The sequence below is a fragment of the Myotis yumanensis genome, unplaced genomic scaffold (genome assembly GCF_028538775.1).
Source record: "Myotis yumanensis isolate MYYU_CA2020_CCGP unplaced genomic scaffold, mMyoYum1.0.hap1 SCAF_1, whole genome shotgun sequence".
NCBI classification, from domain to species: Eukaryota; Metazoa; Chordata; class Mammalia; order Chiroptera; family Vespertilionidae; genus Myotis; species Myotis yumanensis.
Window position 1 is genome coordinate 106730138 of NW_027223752.1, and position 17604 is coordinate 106747741.

At 41.2% G+C, this 17604-nt stretch overlaps 1 protein-coding gene across 1 annotated transcript in view; it reads left to right on the plus strand.

Annotated features, from left to right (window-relative positions):
* The window catches only part of LOC139010900 (coiled-coil domain-containing protein 7-like), a 61688-nt gene extending 51556 nt beyond the window's left edge, over positions 1–10132 (plus strand). The window contains exons 7-8 of the mRNA XM_070415992.1: positions 5268–5354; positions 10011–10132. Coding sequence (XP_070272093.1) covers positions 5268–5354; positions 10011–10132 — 209 coding nt within the window. The remainder of the gene's footprint in view (positions 1–5267; positions 5355–10010) is intronic.
* Positions 10133–17604: the final 7472 nt, after the last annotated feature.

Sequence of the window (17604 nt, forward strand, 5' to 3'; positions counted from 1 at the left end):
CAGTCATCTACAAAAAACCAATGCTATTGTGAGCTTGAAATTTGCTTGATGGAAGCCTTTAAAATGCCACTTTACTCACTTTTTTTCAGACCCAATTCATTAGTTGCTTTGTATTTGCAAATGCAGAAACTTTACCTTAAGAAAGGATTAGAAGAGGAATTTAGAAAACAGACATTGTATTGCTTATTAATTCCCTCCATGTGATTACAATACCGGGAAAAATTTCTAATATTTTCGGTGATGGTGCAACCTGTGTTCTTTCCTTTTTAATACACTTTAGGGTATAAATTACTGCTTCTTGTTCTGGCAGACCAGTGGCTAGCAGGCTTTGTCACCATCTTTGATGTGGTAGCAAAGGAAATAGGCAGGTTAAGGGAGAATCATGGAAGGAGACACTGAAAGAGAGGGTTTTAAAACAGTAGTCATCCAATGGTGATCGTGTTCATGCCCCAAAGTTCATGCCATAACAGGAACAGCACTAGGAGCTTCACACTGCAGGGAAAGACACTTCAGAAAAAATTGAAATAAGACAACCTCATCACTCAGTCAATGACCAGGCACACAATGACAAGACTCCTAATGCAGTGGGAGGAACCTAGTACCCTGGTTTGCTACAATACATTCCCTAAAATGCACAGGTTTTACCCTAAAATATATGAGACATGTAAAGGAACAGCAAGTATGAACTCTACATAGGAAGAAAGCAGACCAGAACAAATCTTTGCGTGCATTCCAGTTGTAGGTTTTCCTATAATTTGTAAATATATTAAATAAAGAACCCCACGTTTAATAGAGAAAAGACCATAGGTGGCTAGTTCTCATCAAATAAAAATGTCAAGAGAGAGACAGAATGATATATGAAAAGAAAAACACTGATGATTTTTATATTGAAATTCGAATAACTGTTAGATAAAATGCATTATAGTGACACAGGAATAGATTGGAATTGTCAGAAGAAAGAATCTCTACACTTGAAATAATGGGAAGAGTGAAAGTAGAGCAGGCAGGAAGGGGGCAGGAAAAGCATTGAAAGAAATAACGGTTGAATATTTTCAAACATATTCAATGAAAATATCAATCTGCACATCCAAGCTCAATGAAATCTAAGTAGAATAGGTACAATGAAATATGCAGGCAGACCCATCTTGGTAAAATTATGAAGGACAGAGAAGATAATACAACCCACAACTGCAAACAACTCATCATAGAAAAGAGAAACCTGGCAAGATGAAGAGCTGACTCTACATCACAAACTGTCCATGAGTACAGGCAGTGGGATGGCATAGTCAGAGTACTAATAGCAAAACATCACTATAATTCTTATATCTAGCCAAACTATCATTCAGAGTGAAGGTTAGAAAAAGGGATTCTAATTTTTTAAAATAAAGAAAGAAAAGAAAGAAAGAAAGAAAGAGAGAGAGAGAGAGAGAGAGAGAGAGAGAATGAAAGAAAGAAAGAAGAAAGGAAGAAAGAAAGAAAGAAAGAAAGAAAGAAAGAAAGAAAGAAAGAAAGAAAGAAAGAAAGGAAGGAAGGAAGGAAGGAAGGAAGGAAGGAAGGAAGGAAGGAAGAAAGAAAGAAAGAAAGAAAGAAAGAAAGAAAGAAAGAAAGAAAGAAAGAAAGAAAGAAAGAGAGAAGAATCCAAGCAATGGGGATCTGTTTGATAGCAGATCTGCTTTAACAATAAAGAATTTTTTTTTAATGTTGAAAGCAATTTACTTCTGGCAGTTACATGAATCCAGCTTCTAAAAGAGCATGGATTTAAGGAATTATGTAGTTCCAAAAGACAGTAAGAATGCATGCTTTTTTCTCCGTAGTTGATTCAAAAAGTAATTGCATAAACATGATGTGCATCATTGTATTTTGGTGCCCATAAAATATATAAAATGAATACCTTTCACGGTAGCAGCACAAAAGTGATGTGTGTGGATCCCAATGTATTTCAATAAGATGACATAGAATATTTTAATTCCAATTTGCAAGTGCTAATGAGGAGGGCCCAGAATGCTAATATATATAAAATGCCAGGGGCCACCATGACCGAACAGCAGGCTGCATGGGGGGACAACGCTTGCAGGGGGATTAGTGAGGGATAACCAAACAACTGAATAGCATGTTGTATGGGCAACCAGGCTTGCAGAGGTGGGCAGTTGGGGGTACCAGGCCAGTAGGGAGGTCAGTAAGGGCCAACCAAGCTGGCAGAGGGGCAGTAGGGGCCAACTAGGCCGCAAGAGGACCAGTAAGGGGCAAGCAGGCCGGCAGGACGGAGCAGTTAGGGACGACCAGGCCAGTAGAGGGGAGCAATTGGGAGTCACCAGGCTCGCAGGGGCAGCAGTAAGGGGTGACCAGGCCATTGGAGGGGCAGTAAAAGGTTCCGAGGACAGCAGGGGACAGTTGGGGATGACCAGGCCGGCAAGGGGTGGAGGGCAGTAAGGGGCGACCAGACTTGTGGGGGAAGGCAATTAGGGAGGACCAGGCTGGTGAGGGGCCAGTTGGGGGCAACCAGGCCTTTAGGAAGAGGTGGATAAGAGTAATCAGGCTGCTATGGGGGGCACTTAGTGGAAATCAGGCATTCGGGCAGGTGAGCAGTTAGGAGCCAGCGGTCCTGGATTGTGAGAGGAATGTCCAACTGACGGTTTAGGCCTGATCCCCAGAATCAGTTAGTTGGGCATCCCCCAAGGGGTCCTGGTCTGGAGAGGGTGCAAGCTGGGCTGAGGTTGCCCCCCCTCCCCCGCACCATGCACAAATTTCCTGTAACAGGCCTCTGGTTATAAATAAGAAGTTTAACATAAAAGAAATTTGTAAATATACACTTTTTCCTCTTTCTTCTCTTAGCTTCAGAGGGCCCCAGTTATATAAAAATAAGTATAACTTTTTATCATAGGTATATTCAGTACCATCATTCCCACTGTCTGCAGTTTTCATATGTGCAATTTCTGTTATTCATGGTCAATCAGGAATGGAATATATCAAATGGAAAATGCCAATGATAAATAATTCATGTTTTAAATTATTCACTATTCTGTGGAGCATGGTGAATCTCATGCCATCCTCCTCTGTCCTACCCAGAACATGAATAATCCCTTTGTCCAGCCTATTCACTCTGATAACGCTACCTGCCCTTTTGTCACTCAGTAGCCTTCTCAGTTATCACATGGGTAAGCACCGTCATAGTATTGCAGTGCTTATGTTCAAGTAAACAGGATTTTACTTCATACTGGCCCCAACATGCAGAGTAGAGATGTTGGCAGTTTGGATATACCAAAGAGAAGCCAGCATTTGTATCAGAGATAAGTTTATATAGGAAAGCTCTGAATATATTTAGGGTTTGGTACAATCCACAGTTTCAAGCATCCATCCGCTGGGTTATCTTGGAATGGATCCCTCACTGATAAGGTGGGTAATAGTAGCACAGAAACGGGAAAGAAGTAAGAGAACAATATGGGATTAGCATTTCTAGATCTCCTGGGTATTTATTAGGTAACAATCTGAAATGGGTTCTAAAATTATCAATGTTGGTAGTTATACAACTCTGAGTATAAATTTTAATAACCCATTAAATTTCACACTTTATATGGGAAAAATGTATTGTATGCCTACATAATTGCTAAAAATAGCTCTCTGACCTACAAATAATAAGACATTAAGGAAAGTTTAAAACAATGGAAAGATGTTTATGGTAAGAAAATTGTGATTCTTCCCATAAGTTTCTCCAACATTTCTCCCCTCAAAGCCTATTCTGATTGGCTCCCGCTTATCTTAGTATACTTTGCATACTTGATTCTTCTGAAGTGGTGTTTTTTACTTAATCCTAATGGAGAAAAACCAAAGCATCTGAAATATATTGGCTAATGTTGCCCAGGGTTGTGTTGCTCTACCTCCTGTATCTTTCACAAGATGTTTCTAATCAATAATGACCTTTTCTTCTTTTGCCCAATATGGGCCAGCTGTATAATAATACCACAGCTGGGACACTCTCTGTAAAGAAGGTGGTATGGTATTTGTTGGCAGGAAGAGTCATAGTGCGACCTTTTATATTTCTTCATGGGCTCAGGCATTACTTCAAACTTTCCCAACCTTCCTAATGCGGGGATCCTTTAATACAGTTCCTCATGTTGTGGTGACTCGCAACCATAAAATTATTTTTGTTGCTGCTTCATAACTGTAATTTTGCTACTGTAAACAATATGTAATTATACATGTGTTTTCAGATGGTCTTAGGCGACTTCTGTCAAAGGGTTGTTCAACCCCCAAAGGGGTCGCGACCCACAGGTTGAGAACCACTGCTTCAAAGCAAGAGGTCTGCTGTGCAGTGTCAGGATCATGAGATCTTTCCAACTACACTTGCAGGGTCCACTAGAACTGACTTCCACTCCATACATTGTTGGCCCAGAAGTCCTTTTTAATTCCTGAATCCAAGTTATCCCTGCCACAATGCTAATTTCTCTTTCACCACTTTCATGCATTTTTTGTCACTGGACCAAATTATTCGTTGGTAATTGTAGGAAAAACATTGAATCATATGAAAACTTCGGTGAAATGGATCCAACCAGTATCCTGGTACTGCTGAAAACTTAACAATTTCTTCCTTGCATGTCACAAGGTCTCCATGCAAAGGAACCTTACAAAGCATTTTTTTCTCAATCTGATCAATGTCTCTATTCTCTTACTCATTGCTATCTACATGCTTTATAGTTACAAAACCTAATGGGGAATTAAAATGTTCCCTGGTGAGTCAATGCATTTCTGGCTCATGGTAAGTTTCTGTGACTGTACAGTCGGTGGTGTGGAACATGTCAGTTAGTGAAAAACAAATAAATAAACAATGAAACAAACAGTGATGTTCTATTTCATGAAGTACATCCCTACAGAAAGAGTGTGCATTTAATGCAAGCCTGCAAGTAATTTTATGATCATAAATTCACTGGGATGATTTCAATTTCCATAAAAAGGATTTATATGGAATAAGTTGTGTTTAAGGAATTATGAGACATAGCTTCTGAAATGTTTATCTATTTTACCATTTCCTGGTTATTTGATTTTGGAGATGTCACTAAAGGTCTCTGAAGATCAGCATAATATGGCTGACATATTTATTCCATCTGTTCCAATATATGTTTTCATGAATTTGCAATCAAGTAATCTCAACAAAATTTTGATATGCTGGATACAACCAACATATATGCACACTCATGGAAACATATATATTCCTGTGTAAATGATTTGTATGTAAATGATCACAATGACGTGCTTTTAAATCTATGTTTCAGTGGGGGCTAATGCAGAACACTCAACAGATGCACCTCCACGTGACATAAAAATGAGTCCACTGAAGATACAATCAATGGAATTCTTTGGTAAGAAGAATTTTAAAAATAAAAGATTTCAGTTTATTCACCTTTTGGAATTGAATTAAGCCTGAAACTTAAAGAACAAAAGTACCTGTAGGTTACTATTACACGGAGAAACGTTTTGATAAATACCCTTCTTTAATGAGTTAAATTCTTGCCAAAACTGGTTTGGTTCAGTGGATAGAGTGTCAGCCTGCGGACTGAAGGGTCCCAGGTTCGATTCTGGTCAAGGGCATGTACTTGGGTTGCAGACACATCCCCAGTAGGAGATGTGCAGGAGATAGCTGATCGATGTTTCTCTCTTATCGATGTTTCTAACTCTCTATCTCTCTCCCTTCCTCTCTGTAAAAAATCAATAACATATATAAAAAAAAAATTCTTGCCTTAAGTGCAGGCAGACCTCGGAGATACTTTGTGTTTTGTACCAGACCATTGCAATAGAGTGAATATCACAAAACACAAGGCACATGAAATTTGGGGTTTCACAAAGTGTATAAAATGATGATTACACTATACTGAATTATATTCTGTGTACAAAGGCATTTTATCTACAAAAAAATAGTATATGTATTTATTTGAAAATACTTTATGGCTAGAAACTGATAATAACCATCTGAAACTTCACTGTTATAATCATTTTGATTATGTAGGGTGTTACCCCAACGTTGATGGCGGATGTTGGCTCAGACTGGTGGTTGTTGAAGTCAGGGTAGCTGTGGAAATTTCTTAAAATAAGACAACAATAGCGTTTGCCATATCAACTTAATCTTCTGCTCATGTATGAGTTCTCTGTAGAATGCAAGCCTGTTTGATAGCATTATATCCACAGTAGAACTTCTTTTAAAATTGGAGTAGTACTCTCTAAACCTGCACTTCTTCATCAAAGTTTAGGTAATGTTCTAAAATGTTGCTGTCAATTCATCAATCTTCTCAGCATCCTTTCTAAGAGTAGATTCCATCTCAAGAAACCACATTTTTGGTCATACATAAGAAGGTGCTCCTCACCTGTTAAAGTTGTATCATGAGATCACAGCAGAAATCCAGGCTGTACTTCTACAGGCTCCACTTATTATTCTAATTCTCCTGATGTTTTCACCACCTCACCTGTTATTTCCCTGATGGAAAACTTGAAATTTTTATGGTCAATGAAAATGGCCTGAATAAACTTCTTTCAATCTCCTGTTACTATTGATATTTTGACCTATGAATCACATGTTTTGTTAATGGCAAAGATCAAAGTGGGTCTGAATGTTTTACAACTTACTGCATGTTTACAAACATTTTCTGAATGTTTACAACTTACTTTGTCCAGATCTATTGGGGCCCTCATGAAGTATGTTTTATATTGGATATGGTATGTTACTGGGACAGGCAATGGCTGATTGTTGAGAGCAATGTCTATTTTGGGGGCTAGGTAAACCAGAGTACAGATCCCAGTCTAGTTGGCAGGTAGACAGAGATAGGTATTGGTGCCACAGAGGAAGAAAATTTTCTGGGTCTCCAGACAGATGGTATTCTCAATGGCAAAGAGGTGTGTGAGCTTGCTATTCTCCTATTCCCAGACAGAGTTCCTGCCAAGGTTGCCCCTGTAAGGGGTTGAAAGGGATCTTGAGGATTATTTTGTGTAGCCCAAGAGGTGGTGTTTTCAAAGAAAATAAATTTCCTGTCAATCTCTACCCAGAATTTAGAGTGTGTGAGCCCATGGGAAGGGAGGCGACGACATGAGGCCTGTCGGTTCAATGTGCAATCCTGCCATGGGTGAAACCTTGAGCAGGTGCGGGGTTGGCCTGAACAGACCTGAGAGGTGTCGGTGGTTGGGAAGGCCGCTGAAATGGTGGGCCCCACTGAAAATTGAACAGGATTCAAAAAAGGAGCTGTTTGGATGACAACATAGTTAGCCCAATTAGAAGCAGGTTTTAGGTCGAGAGTAAAGTTGCAGAGGCGTTGATCAAGATGTCCCAAAGCATCTCCTTCAGGGAGTTGCCTTCTGATGCAAAGGGGTGACTGAAATGCTAAGGCAGTGTTAATGGTTACCAGTCCAAAGATAGGAACCTTGTTGGATCAGTGTGGTGTTATATCATTTAGATAAGTTTAGAGCAGCTGAAGGGCCCTGCCTATAAGTGTTCCTTTTGTCATCCCTGTGATTTGGAAGTCATAGAGTTCATTGAGGCACATAAGTTGAAATGGAGGTCCTCTGTGTACTTTATAATAGAAGGACAGACTAGAATCAGACCATGCAGGCAGGGAGGTGGGGGCTGCTGTGTAGCTTGTAGATGAGAGGGGAAGACAGAGCCAGCAGTCCTTAGCCAGCCCAGGGTTGGTCCGGTTAAGGAGGTGATGAATTACGTTGAGGGTTTGAGAGAGGTAGTGAGGGCTTAGGAGATCCTTAAGAGGCAGGGTGTAGACCTGAGAGTGGTTGAGATTAAGATAGTTCAGTAATAGTAAAAGAAATAGCCTTAGCTTTATCTTATTCCTTTGCTGTGTAGGAAGCAGTAATTTTATGGTGCTTCTGTGTCCCAGCAATGGCAGAGGAGTTCTCCTCTTGGTACTAGCCTCAGGTTCTGGCGGCACTCATAAAAAGACAAAATGAGAATTATTAGAAAGATAAAAACAATGATTACCCAGAAATACCAGAGCATATTGACTTTAGGAGGAGATAAGAAGGAAAGATTGGTGTAAGAAAGAATTCAACAGGGTGTTTCTGAATTCCTTGGAGCAGGTTAATCAGCCAGGTCCGCTGTCTTCTTGAGGGTGATCCCCAGGGGGTGTTTCTGGTCAGAGGTCACCTTCCACTCATGCTGGGCATCACTCTAATGGTGGGCTGCCTTTACCCCAGAGTGGTGGATCCAGGTGTTCAGTCTTGCAACCTTGAGAGCTGTGGGGGTGGTTAACATGACTGGATAGGGTCCCTTCCAGTAGGCTTGAGGGGCTCCTTTTTCCAGTCTTTTATCCAAACCTGGTCTCCAGGTTTATAAGAGTGTACAGCTGTTCCTAGGGAGATGGGTAATCATTCAATAACCCATCTGTGGATCTCAAAGACAGTTTTCCAAGTCCCTTTAGTTGCTTTTGGATTTTTAAGTTCCCTATACCACAGTGATGGCGAACCTTTTGAGCTCAGCGTGTCAGCATTTTGAAAAACCTTAACTCTGGTGCTGTGTCACATATAGAAATTTTTTGATATTTTTAACCATAGTAAAACAAAGACTTATATTTTTGATATTTATTTTATTTCTTTAAATGCCATTTAACAAAGAAAAATCAACCAAAAAATGAGTTCATGTGTCATCTCTGACATGCATGTCATAGGTTCGCCATCACTGGTCTACCATATAGAATTTCAAAGGAAGAGAAACCTACCCTGGCCCTTGGGGCACAGCATACCTGAAGGAGTACAAGAGGCAAGATATCTGTCCAGGGTAAGGTTGTCTTTTGGCATAGCTTAGCCATAGTCTGATTTAGAGTCCAGTTCATGCGCTCTACTTTCCCTTAACTCTGAGGCCTGTAAGTTGTATGTAGATTCCATTGAATTCCTAAAGCCTTGGCTACCTGTTGTACTATTTCTGCTACAAAGGCTGAGCCATTATCGCACCCTATGGTCAGAGGCGTCATATCCTTCAGCAATGCCTTAGTGACTTCTTCTTGACTTTTTGGTTCGAGTGGGATATGCCTCAACCCAGCCTGAAAAGGTGCAAACAAAGACTAGCAGATATTTATTTCCTCTGCTAGGCCCTAATTCTCTAAAATCTACTTCTAAGTCCTCAAAGGAAGCTTTCCCAGAGCACTGAACTCCTATCGGTCCCACGGGACCTTGTTTGGCATTGTTCTGAGCACAGAGGAGGCAGCATTGAGAGACTGAGGCACACAGGGAGGGAAGACGGGCAATTAGGTAATATCTGCCTAACAAAGCTTCTAGGGCAGTCTTCCTTAGATGAGTAAGTTCATGCTGTTGAAGTACTACCTTATGGGCTAACTGTTCTGGGACATAGACCCTATGATCTTGGAGTATCCACCAGCCTTCCTTCGTTCCCTTGCCCTCTTCTTGCTGGGCCCATTCCTCTTCCTGAGGAGTGTATTTTGGAGGTTCAGGTAATTCGGGGACCAACATGATCTGTGACGGTGCCACTTGTTCTTTAGCAGCCAGCTTGGCTGCAGCATCAGCAACGCTGGTTTCCTTCTGATACTGAGTCTTTCCCTTTCTGGTGACCTTTGCAATGGATGATGGCTATTTCCTTGGGCTCCCATACTGCTTCTAGTAACTTTAAAATCTCACTCTGATTTTTTATTCCTTTTCCTCCAGCCATTAGGAGCCCCCTTTCATCATGTAAGAAGTCCCCACTGGAGCAGCTGGTCTAAGTGGACCTGGGTCCCTAGGTGTGCTTCCTTTGGAATTGGATTTTGGCTGATTTTAACAGGCTGTGCCCCAGGCTTTAAGTCAATTAGCACCGGGACATGGTCCTTAGCCAGGCCCAGAGGTTTCCCAGATCAGCAGAAATTCTTTCTCTAATTCAGGTCCTAATGGTGAGGACTTTGGGAAGTATAAAATCTCCATTCGTCCTCCCTTGTCACTGCTAAGGACAGGATCATTGGGAAGATCTCACCTAGGTGAAGCTGTGCTGAGCCATCTGGAGCAAAAGTGATTTCTGCCCCCATTTTGGCTAAAAGGTCTCTACCCATTAGAGGCACTGGACAGTCTGGCAAGTACAGGAATTCATGAATTACTTGATGGCCGCCAAGTTGGCATCAATGAGGCTGGCAGAATGGTGTACGGGTCTGGTCCCCAGTAGCTCCAATAATGGTGACCTCCTTTCCCGAGAGAGGTGATACTTTCTGTGTCCCCCAGTTTTCATTCTGACCATGGGCTCGTGGGGGCCCAGCTGAAGAGTCCGGTCTGTACTAGTCGGAATCAGCCATTGCTAGCCCAATGAGATCTGCTTCAGGTGGCTCTGGTTGATAGCCACTGGGCAGAAAAGAGGGCCCAATTTTCTTACTTTGCCATTTGGGACATTCATTTTTCCAGTGTCCTGTTTCCTTACAATAGGCACACTGGTCTCATCTCAGGCTCACTCTTCCTTTTCCCCCCTGATCTGTATTCTTGCTTCCCTTTCTGATCTGTCTGGGAGCCTGAGCCTTTAAAAGCCGCTGCTATTATATTGGCCCTTCTTTGTATTCTTTTTTTTTCCTCCTTCCTTGCCGCACTGTCTCTATTGATGAAAACCTTATTTGCTATCTCTAGCAGTTCGGTAACATTTTTTCCTGCAAACCCTTTCAGCTTCTGTAATTTTCTCCTGATGTCAGGCTGGGCTTGGCCTACAAAAGTGACATTTACCATGGTTTGACTTTCCAGGGACTCAGGTTTAAAGAGGGTATAGATCCAGTATGCCTCACACAGTCTCTCATAGAAAACTGCTGGACTTTCATCAGGCTTCTGGAAAACCTCAGAGATTTTAGCCATATTGGTGGGCTTCTTGGCTCCGGCCTTGACCTCCTGGAGAAAGGCCAGCTGATATCTTTCTAGCCTGGCCCTTCCATCTTCTGAGTTCGGGTTCCAATCAGGTTCCTCATCTGGAAAGGCCTCCCTGGCCCATCTGTCTGTATCTAATATTCCTGCCAGGGCCTGGGTCTGGAGCCACTTCTGAGCCTCTGTTACTACTCTAATGTGCTCCTCAGTGTTAAAGAACGTGAAAAGGAGCTGCTTGCAGTCCCCCCAGGTGGGCTTCTGGGTCTGGAAGATCGTTTCTAGGAGGTCTACCATGGCCTGAGGTTTTTCAGAATAAGCTGAGGTGTGATGTTTCCAATACAGGATGTCACTTGTGGTAAAGGGCTGATAATAATAGACTGGCCCTCCCTCCTGCAAGGTCCCATCTTCGCCAACTACTTTGGCACCCCAAATCTCCCTGAGGGGCATCTGATGGTTGTGATTTGGGCCCTTGATCGGCTGAACACAAGCACCACCCAACTGGCTCTGGAGAGCCTGGTTGAGGAGAGACGGAGGGGGGTGGTGTTTACAGACTTTCTGAACCTTCCAGAGCAGCAGGGGGAGCACTTGGTGCTGCCTGTGGCACATATGGAGGTGGTAAAGCTGGTGGGACTTTCTCAGGAGTTCCTGGCAGAATAGGGGGTTGGGTTCCCTTCTGAGGGACCTGTTTCTTTTCTCCTGCTACTGAAACCTTACTCTGTCCCTTCTTACACACACAGAACCGGACCCAAGGCAGCAAGGTTTGAGCAATTTCTAACCGCTGTCTATGTAAGGAAACTGATCTGGGTGTCTGGGGCCCTTTGTGACTACATTCCAGACTGCCCTGACCAGTCCTTCATCTAAAGAGCCTTCTGAGGGCCAGCCGACCACAAAGGCTGGCCATTCTAATTCACGGAATTTCCTCAGTGTTTTGGGATCCATTTTAATACCATAATCCCCATTGAAACCCTTTTTAAAATTTTTCAACATGCAATTGAAAACAGTGGGTTTACTTTGTCCCGTCCCCATGATGATTGGTGTTGAAAGACAGACAAGGGAGGGGGTGACCTGTTTTCACAGATCCTCACTCAGATGCCTGCCTGGCTGTGTCCCTTGGGAGCTTAGATTTGTCTTAGCTAAGGTGCACCCATATAAACCCCAGGCCTGGTCACCTCCATGTGGGAGTGAGTCACTGTGATGCCTTATGACAAATTGCGGAACCACAGGTTGGGATCTACTTGGAGCCACACAAAGGATAGGAGAGCACAAGCCCTCTCCTTTCACACTCACACATTTTCACCAGACATTCACTCAGAGTTTAAACAGTCCACCCGATTCCTGACTAATTTAACTGACAAAGTTGTATGACTTCCCGGGAGGTGATCAAGCTCCCCTTCCACTCTCTTGGAGTGCACCTAACTACGTGGGGCCCCTACCTTACCATTTCTGTCGACAGGTCCAGAGGTATCTGTCCACTTTCTCCAGATGCCGGCCGGGTCCTAGGCTGAGTCTCCTGGTTCAAATTCTGCTAAAATTAGCAGGGCACACCTCCTGGAGACCTGTTCTGTGCCCCTGGCCCCCAAGTCCAGTCCACTCACCGGTGTCCAAAAAGGCCAAGCACAGTTGGCTTCCCGGTCCAGGGAACCAGTTGTTGCAGAAGACCAGAGAAAAAAAACAAGCAATGCTTTAGAGAAAAAGAGTTACACTACTTATTTACACCTGCGGACTAAGCAGAATAACTTGCCAAATCTGAGTAAAATAACATGCAGGGAGCTTCTCTTTTATATCTTTCTGGGGTCTTTGTCCTGCAAATATGGATTATGCTTCTGGTCCTTTTCGTGGGCTTTGCAAGAAGGCCCCCAGTTGGTGGGGGTCTCCAGACCAAATCTGATGGCCTGGCCTCGTGCCAGCATTAATAACCCGCCCCCTCCTTCCAGGGCAGTGCACTGTTCAGTTTTATGGCCTCTGTATTTAGATAACAGGTTCTTTAAGACCAGTTTCTGGGAAAGAGGTAGTGACTTAATTATAGGTTATCAAGAATATATACTGGGCTTCCTGGCACAGATTCAGATTGCTAGGCCCCCCCCGCCCCCCCCCCAAAAAAAATCAGGGTTACATTGGAATTAGCCTTTTAGCCTCCTCAATAATGGTGACCAATTACATGCAATGCAGGCTGTCAGTGGGCATCTCTGGGACTCCATTATTTGGGCAACAAGGCTGTTAATCTTTCCATGATAATAGATAGTTCTTCACTCCCAGGTCTCAGCCAGTTCAGAATGAGCAAAACAATCATGGATAACAGAGCATGATTAATATTTCTTATCATTATAGTTGGTTCCTGATATTCTATTTCTGCCCCTAACATTCCCCCCTGCTATTTCTATTATATCATATCTATGAGATTAGTTTTAGGTCAAAGGTCTTATCCTGCTGGACTGCATTTGCTTCTGTCTTGAAGACAGTTCCAGGGAACTGTATACAGCAAATGCAGGATCCAAAAAGAGGAATATATTGACTACAGCAGCATACAATCAGACTACAAAAATAAACTGTAGAAAAATAAAAAAGAATTCCCACCACCCACATAGGCTAGGTATCCAAGAGTTTAACTTGGATTAGACAAATTCACAAAAAATAATTCATTGTTTTACCTTGGAGGTGATTTCCTTTTTGTTGAATGTTGTTGTTGTTATTGTTGTTTTATCAATTAATAATTGTCAGAAAGATTACAACAACACATTCCTTTGAGTTTCTTTGAAGTGCTACAACAGATGTTAATGTCATTTAAGGAGGAATGCATGAGGCCAACCATGGTAAGGGATTATGAATTTATTAGATGATCTGGATACCAGATGGTTGAACCCCAATATGGTGTCAGCACCCAGGGACAGCAAGTCAGAAGTTTAAAAGGACTCTAGGCAGGCATTTTCAGCAGGGAAAGATAATGGTCTTAGCAAGTGGAATGTGGTTTAAGGAGGGGAATGCGGTCTAAGCAAAAGGGAATGTCAGTTGTAAAGTGGACTAAAGGTCCATTCCCAGAGGAGTAGGTATTGATTCAATTATTCAATCAGACCTAACATTCCAGCCTTTTTGTTTTATAGAATAGGGGAAGAGGTCATATCTTCCATAGTTACTTCCTGCTGAAGGGGTACATCTAGACAGTAAGGGGATAGATAGACTCTGGTTTTAGTCGGCTGGAACACTGTATAGATTCCTTTTGGTTGAAGCGAGGGGTGCAGCAACATGATTTCCCTGAGAGACTGGTTGCTGAAGGCTCAAAAGGAGTCCTGAAGGAAAGATGAAAAATGTCGCAGACTACATGGGCCAAAAACGAGGATGAGAAATAGGAATGTTAATGATCCAGTGAAGCTTAGTATCAAGGTATACAAATTTATATTCTTTAGCTTGTAGCCCCATTATTTTGAATAATGTTCTCTAATCTTTGCGGTCCTGTTAAATTTTGGGTAGCATTCCTGACTGGGCCAGACTGATTGACATAAAAACAACATTCTTCTTTCAGAAAGAGGCATAGACCCCTTTTCTCTGCAGTTAGGAGGTATAGTCCTCTCCAAATTTGGAGGGTGACAACCACAAGTGAATATTTCTGATCCTGAATTTGAAGTAAACTTTGGCAATGTCATCTAGGTTTTCTTATAGGTCCTGAGACAGGATTGCAAAATATGATAGAGCAGTGGTTAAACTCCGTATGCCAGTCCCAACACCTACTGAGATACCAAGGATTATGAGGAGAGTGTTATCTGGATTGCCTTTTTGTGTCAGATAGGATGGGTTATGGGGATAGGTAAAGGCTGATTATTGGGGACTACATCTACTTTTAGTGAGAGATAGACAAGAGTACAGGTTCTTGTCCAGTTGATCAGGAGGCACATGTATGTGTTTTCCCCACAGAGGAAGAAAAATCTCTTATCATGGAAACAAGCTGAAAGGTGTAGAGAAAAGATGTAGACTAATAGGTATGGAGCTCCTTTTCTGGGTCTTGGCTTGCAAACAAAGAGTCTAGTTGTGATAAGAGGTAGCAGATGAGTGGTTGAGATTCTATTGCAGTGAAATTGTGCAGGGACACTAGAATGGGCTATTATACAAGGGGAAAGTGAAACAGAAGGAAAGGAATAGTTGAAGCCTCTGGCATGGATGGTTGCATAAGAGGTAAAATAGACTGGCTCTAGGAAATAAGCATTGGCTTCTGGAGAGACCTGGTTGTCAACCGGTTAGGACCAATGGCCATTCAATAGTTCTAGGTTAATTGTGGAATTGCAAGCTGATGATGGAAAATGGCCTATGGTTATATTGCCCTTTGACCTTGTAAAGCATAAACATATATGCACCCAAATACATAAAACAACTTCTGGAAGATATCAAGGGAGAGATCGATAGCAATACAGTCATAGTAGGGGACTTTAATACCCCACTGACACCACTGGATAAATCTTCTACACAAAAAATCAGCAAAGAAACAGCAATCCTAAATGATTCACTAGATCAGATGGACTTAATTGACATCTTCAGAATATTTCACCCCAAAGCTACAGAATATACATTCTTGTCCAGTGCACATGGGACATTTTCAAAGATAAACCACATATTAGGACACAGGCAAAGTCTCTTCAAATTCAAGAGGATAGAAGTCATAACAAGCATCTTCTCAGATAACAATGGCATAAAACTAGAAATAAAATACAATGAAATAAAATAAACACTTGTAGGCTAAATAGCATGCTATTAAACAATGATTGGGTTAGCAAACAGATCAAAGAAGAAATAAAAAGCATCCTGGAAACAAATGACAATGAAAACACAACAATCCAAAATCTATGGGATACAATGAAAGCAGTCCTGAGAGGAAAGTTCATACCTCAAAAAACAAACAAACAAACAAACTGGCAATTATCTAACCTTGCTACTTAAAGAATAAGAAAGAGAGAAACAAGAAAAGCCCACAGTGTCCAGAAGGAAGGAAATAATAAAGATCAGAGCAGAAATAAATGACATAGAGACAAAAAAAAAATACAAAAGATCAATGAAACCAAGAGCTGGTTCTTTGAAAGGATAAACAAGATTGATGAACCTCTCGCCAGGCTCACCAAGAAACAAAGAGAGAGGACCCAAATAAACAAAATCAGAAATGAAAGAGGTAAAGTAACAACTGACCATACTGATATACAAAGAATTGTAAAAAAAAAAAATACTACAAACATACTCTACTCCAAAAAACTGGACAACCTTGATGAAATGGACACATTCCTAGAAAAATACAAGCTTCCAAAACTCAATCAGGAAGAATCAAAAATCCTGACTAGGCCAATAACTACTGATGAAATTGAAACAGTAATCAAAAAGCTTCCAGCAAACAAAAGACCTGGACCAGATGGCTTCACAGGGGCATTTTACTGAACATTCAAAGAAGAACTAAAGCCAATCTTTCTCAGACAATTCCAAAAAATTCAAGAGGAAGGCATACTTCCAAGCTCTTTCTATGAAACCAGCATCACCCTAATCCCCAAACCAGATGAAGAAACCAAAAAGAAAGAGAATTACAGAACAATATCCCTGATGAACAAAGATGCTAAAATCCTCAACAAAATTCTAGCAAACTGGATCCAGCATTACATTAGAAAAATTATACACCATGACCAAGTGGGATTTATTCCAGGGATGCAAGGCTGGTACAATATCCACAAATCAATAAATGTGATGCATCACATAAACAAATTGAGAGACAAAAATCACAATCATATTGATTGATGCAGAAAAGGCATTTCACAAAGTCCAGCACCCTTTTCTGATAAAAACGCTCAGCAAAGTGGGAATAGAAGGATCATACCTCAACATAATAAAAGCCTTATATGACAAACCTACAGTCAACATCATACTCAATGGGCAAAAACTAAAACCATTTTCCTTAATAACAGGAACAAGACAGGGATGGCCACTTTCACCACTCCTGTTCAAAATAGAAGTACTAGCCATAGCGATTAGATAAGAAGAAAAAATAAAAGCCATCCAAATTGGAAAAGAAGTAAAATTGTTTTTATTCATAGATGGCATGATACTGTACAGAGAAATCATAAAGACTCCATCAAAAAATTATTAGACAATAAACAAATTTGGCAATGTAGCAGAATACAAAATTAACGTCAAGAAATCTATGGCATTTTTATACAGCAATAATAAATTTACAGAAAGAGAAATTACAAAAACAATCCCATTTACCATTGCACACACAAAAAATGAAGATACTTAGGAATAAACTAAGGAGGTAAAAGACCTGTACTCAGAAAACTATAAGATGTTGAAAAAAGAGATAGAGGAAGACAGATGGAAGAACATATCATGTTCATGGATTGGTAGAATCAACATCATTAAAATGTCCACACTACCCAAAGCAATCTATAAATTCAATTCACTCCCCATTAAAATACCAAAGGCATATTTCACAGATCTAGAAAGAACTCTCCAAAAATTCATTTGGAATCAAAAAATAAAACAAAACAAAACAAAAAACCCGAATAACTGCAGCAATCCTGAGAAAGAAAAACAAAGTAAGAGGGATCTCAATACCAAATATCAAGATGTATTATAGAACCACTGGTCTCAAAACTGCCTGGTACTGGCACAAGAACAGACATATAGACCAATGGAATAGAATAGAGAACCCAGAAATTGACCCAAACCAATTGCTCAATTAATATTTGACAGAGGAGGCAAGAACATACAATAGAGTCAAAACAGTCTCTTCAATAAATGGTGCTGGGAAATTTGGTCAGACACATGCAAAAATAT